This window comes from Cibotium barometz, chromosome 16 (assembly GCF_041138505.1).
Source record: "Cibotium barometz isolate CiBa-2024 chromosome 16, ASM4113850v1, whole genome shotgun sequence".
NCBI classification, from domain to species: domain Eukaryota; kingdom Viridiplantae; phylum Streptophyta; class Polypodiopsida; order Cyatheales; family Cibotiaceae; genus Cibotium; species Cibotium barometz.
The window spans coordinates 34,351,120-34,355,276 of NC_141061.1; the positions used below are offsets into that span (position 1 = coordinate 34,351,120).

Here is a 4,157-nt window from a genome sequence, read left to right on the forward strand (position 1 = left end):
CACTTAATTTGATGGAAATCACCCTCATGTAACTATGTTTAACTATGTTTCCTTCGTGAAAGTACATTGCTAATAATAGGAATTCATTTATATCAGCTTTTATGTGGAAGGCTTAATGTTTCATTGGACTTTAGTGAAAGGAAAACTTAAAACACACTTCTACCCTTATGCATTTCATACTAGTAGTTTCTTTCAAAATATTTGTTGATGCACACTACAATTTTGAGTAGTGGTTGTTCTCCACAAATATGGGTGGGCTTGAATGTACGTCAATATCACACATTGTAAGTTTAGTCTCATCAAGGCCTCAAGGTTCCATTTAAAAGCATAAGATTCAACATTATGTAAACCTTTACATTAAGCCAGCTATTTCAGTTTCTCTTTCTTAAATTAAATGTAAGTAAGTTCTTATATAAAGATCACTTTGTTAATCTACATTTGTGATGATCCATCTCCTTAAATATTATCTACTACTCTTTAAATATGCATACTCTATTTTGTAAGACAATAAGACAAATTTAGACATGAAGTGTTTTCAAGGCAAAATCTTGAAGTGTTTTCTTGCCATATATAGCGGAATATTACATAGTGAGTTTACATGATGTAAGCTTCACTGTAGTACAAGACCTATTCGAAAGATAAATACCCAATTGGTTATGGTCTCTATCCACAATCCACGATTAATAGCTAGTGTGTTCTTTATGGTGTAGCCTATATGGCCTCATCATGAAGTGGTCCTCATGTTGCAACATATGACAATGTAGCAAGTACCCTGGGCCTTCAGTTGGATCAAAGCTGAAGGGGTCCCCGTCTCTTGTTGTAAAATGTAGAAGAATACGAAGCATGAAGTTTTCATAACTAACCACATTGTCCTTCCATCCTTGTTGATCTTGGCTTGGGCTTTGTGGGTAGTCAAGGAAGCATGTTCCGTCATTTGGGTAGGCTATACTTGTGGAACATTGGTTTTTTATATAGGATTCCTGATCAATTCTTTGTTGGTTAAGGACTTGAAAGTGAATGAGATGGATATGGATGCCATGAGGGGAATTTGCAATGTTGACGATTTCCCAAATTTCTGTACTTCCATAAATAGGATTTATTGTTACAGGGTCATGCCAAGCCTCATTGCTAAAGCTAAGCCCATCAGCTCTTGAATTGTTGACTCGAACAGTTATGTTAATGGTTCTTACTTGATGTGGTTGGGTGATCATATGAACCTACACAACTAAGACAAGATGAATCACCACATGGAGTTATTTGATGTTAAGTATTTAGTGATCTCTAGTCAAATGTCTTGTGGGAGATGAGGGGTCTTAAGATCCCAAGTAGAGGTGTGAGAGCACTCATCTTGTGAAAAAGTAAGTTAAAGTAACAACTGCTCCACATTAGCAAAAAAAAATTTAAAAGAAAACAATTGAAAGTAAGTTTGCATTATAAGCTTTTGCCATGATTACGTTACCTTGTTTGCATTTGCTCTTGCCATGTGTTGTATATTGCTTAGCAACCTCTCCTTGTAGTTTGGATCCATGATTAGGCCTTTGGTGGTGCCTCCATCCTCAACAATTATAAACTTCATGATGAAAGATGTTTGGAGAATTTCAAAAGGTTCATCACTTCTAGAAAGTGGCATAGGGAAGTTTCTTAAAATGACTTCCGCGCCACTCTCAAGCCCTGTGAAATCGACCACTACATCGACTCTATTAGCTGGAAAGAGAAAAAGATTGTCGACGCTCATGGGCTCATCAAGGAACCCACCATCGGTGCCAATTTGCAAGCACGTGAGATTTTGAAGGTTATGGCTAAAGTACAAGCCTATGTACCTTTGGTTGCATGCATTGACAATTCGAAACCTGTAAGGCTTCGCATAGACACGCAAGAAAGGCCAGACCTTGCCATTGACAAGCCAAGTGTCAAACGACTCTTGACACCAATATCGGGGATCAAAGTCGGTAGGTCCAGGGAGGCTGAGAGAGCCATTAGCAAAGAAGCCCCAATCTTTTATGAAGAGAGGAATGCCATTTGGGAGGTTGAGCATCTTCTCCTCCTCCTCTGTGGGGCGGAGAATGTAAAGCCCTGACAAGCCCGCCAGCACGTTGAGGCGTGTGATGCCCATGGTGTGGTCGTGATACCATAGTGCAGTGGGATCTTGTCGATTTGGGTAGACATAATCTTGTGTGGAGTACGCGGGGCCCGTCTCATTCTTGGGTGTGAACCATGCGTCGGGGTTCCCGTCGTAGATGCTTGGTACCTCGGCACCGTGAAGGTGCACCACCACAGGTACGCCGCCTCTCCTTGGATTGGCCCACTCTATTTGGGTAGCTACTGGTAAGAAGTGGTGCTCATCTGGGATGTGATTCTCCCATCGAACACGCGCTGCTACATATCGCCTCGCCTGCAGCCAAATATTCCAAACCCACGATTTCACACCGTGAAGAAGACAAAAAAACAAAAAAACATGCAAGCAGAATTATATGGACACAGTATAACAGTTATGGTGTGCTTACCATCAAAGTAGGCCCAGGAAACGTAGCTGTCTCCTGGCTAGTCCCGAAAGCGTAGAGAGTAGTGTTGGGCAAGTCTCGGTGTAGTTTCTGCGCAAACGTTATTAGCGTGAACGACAAAGTGAGATTTTAACTGTAGCAGCCAATGTGCACTATAGAAGAATTAGCCCTGATTTTATAAGCTGGGGTGATGGTGAAGAGATTCAAAAGATTATTAATGAGAAGATGAGAATGTGGATTCACCTGAGTGATTTTGTAGGCACCGATGGTGAGGGGTTGGCCATCGGAGACGTCGAGTACTGGAGGGAAGGTAAGGGGCTCGATGAACTTCTCCAAGCGAGGGCTTGGCACCAGTACTACATCGTTGCAATTTTGAGGATAATGGTCATCAGGAGCAGGAGCCGGCTCTGCTGCAGCAGGATCATAATAAGGAGCAGGAGCAGGACCGGCGGGAGCAGCTATTGTTGCAGGAGAATGCCCAACAACGTGAAACTCACCAGAATGGCGACTAAACGCGGCGCCAAATGCAGGATGGAAGAGGAGGAGGAGCTGAATACAGGATAAAAATGATAGCTGCATCTTCTCCGTCGCGGGTTCAAAGCAGGAAAATACTAGGTTCACAGCACAACTGTACTGCTTGCAATATAGGGCCACTGCTTGGTTTAATGGCTGTAAATTTGGAAGGACCGCAGTCTTTTTCGCGTGACTGCTTGCTTGGTTTAATACGTGTTAATTTAGGACCGCATGCTTTTTCGCGTGACCGACAAAGAAAAGAAAAAAATTAGATGCGTGCATGATTGGCATGAACGAGGGCCTAAAATTGACGACAATTTCAATTGACGTATATTTTTTATCACTCCTTTTCATACTACGTAAAATTTTAAAATGACACCCTTCAAATAACAAGCATTATTTTAAAATGAAAGGCTTTTTTTTCAATAAAACTACCATAATATATTAGCAATATTCAAACTCACAAACTTCTTTTCCACAACAAAATTATCACATTGATTAAAACAAAATCCAAGTAATTTTCATGCACAAGAAAAAAAAATTCAATAGCAAAGTAGATAAGATTCAAGCCTACCTATGATAGGAGAGATGAACATCTCCAAGATCGCAATCTCCAACATTGTTGTTGGTGAAGACTTGTCCCTTCACCACAAAGATAGAGAGTAGGGGAGTTGAACCCCTTCACCACATGAAGTGGCTACACCAAGCTCTCTTCAGGAAGAGAAGTATCGACTCCTCCCCTCCCACACTAGAAAGTTAGTACAAAGTAGATAAAAAATCAAACAATATATAAATGTTTAAATTTTTTGATTTAAAATAAAACTTAGGTTTAAACTCTTACCAAGCACCTTGAAGCTTATGATTTTTCACTTGTTAGTATGTATAGTTTGAAGGCTTAAAAAAGTTAAAAAAATCCCCAACCTAAACAAGGCGACTTTTGCCTAGACAGGAAGTATGTCTGGGCAAAAGTCGCCCTGTTCAGGTTGGGGGTCTTTTTGCTTTTGTAAACCTTCCTCTCAACCGTATATATTAATTATTTTTTTGTTTTAATATTATTTAGTTGTAAATTTCTTGGTGATAGCAAAACTTGCAATGTATGATAACTAAGTGATATCAGGCCCAATGTGAAGGCACCACATCTTT

General features: G+C 40.4%; 1 protein-coding gene across 2 annotated transcripts; it reads right to left on the bottom strand.

Annotated features, from left to right (window-relative positions):
- Positions 1 to 532: 532 nt before the first annotated feature.
- On the bottom strand, positions 533 to 3,114 carry LOC147630579 (uncharacterized). 2 transcript variants are annotated; one of them, XM_086810502.1, is made up of 4 exons: positions 2,745 to 3,114; positions 2,505 to 2,591; positions 1,460 to 2,392; positions 533 to 1,217 (listed from the first exon to the last, which is right to left on the bottom strand). In XM_086810502.1, exons 1-4 carry the CDS (start codon positions 3,078 to 3,080, stop codon positions 681 to 683), a joined length of 1,893 nt encoding a protein of 630 aa, XP_086666628.1. In that variant the 5' UTR covers positions 3,081 to 3,114; the 3' UTR covers positions 533 to 680. The 2 variants fall into 2 exon arrangements, with proteins under 2 accessions (XP_086666628.1, XP_086666629.1); XM_086810503.1 differs by having other exon boundaries at positions 533 to 1,225.
- Positions 3,115 to 4,157: the final 1,043 nt, after the last annotated feature.

Bases quoted from the DNA above. Each gene is read 5' to 3' on its own strand.
- LOC147630579 (XM_086810502.1), bottom strand. From the start codon at position 3,080: ATGCAGCTATCATTTTTATCCTGTATTCAGCTCCTCCTCCTCTTCCAT. The intron at 2,592-2,744 runs GTGAATCCACAT...ACGTTTGCGCAG, and splicing joins GTGCCTACAAAATCACTCAG to AAACTACACCGAGACTTGCC. The intron at 2,393-2,504 runs GTAAGCACACCA...ATTTGGCTGCAG, and splicing joins TTCCTGGGCCTACTTTGATG to GCGAGGCGATATGTAGCAGC.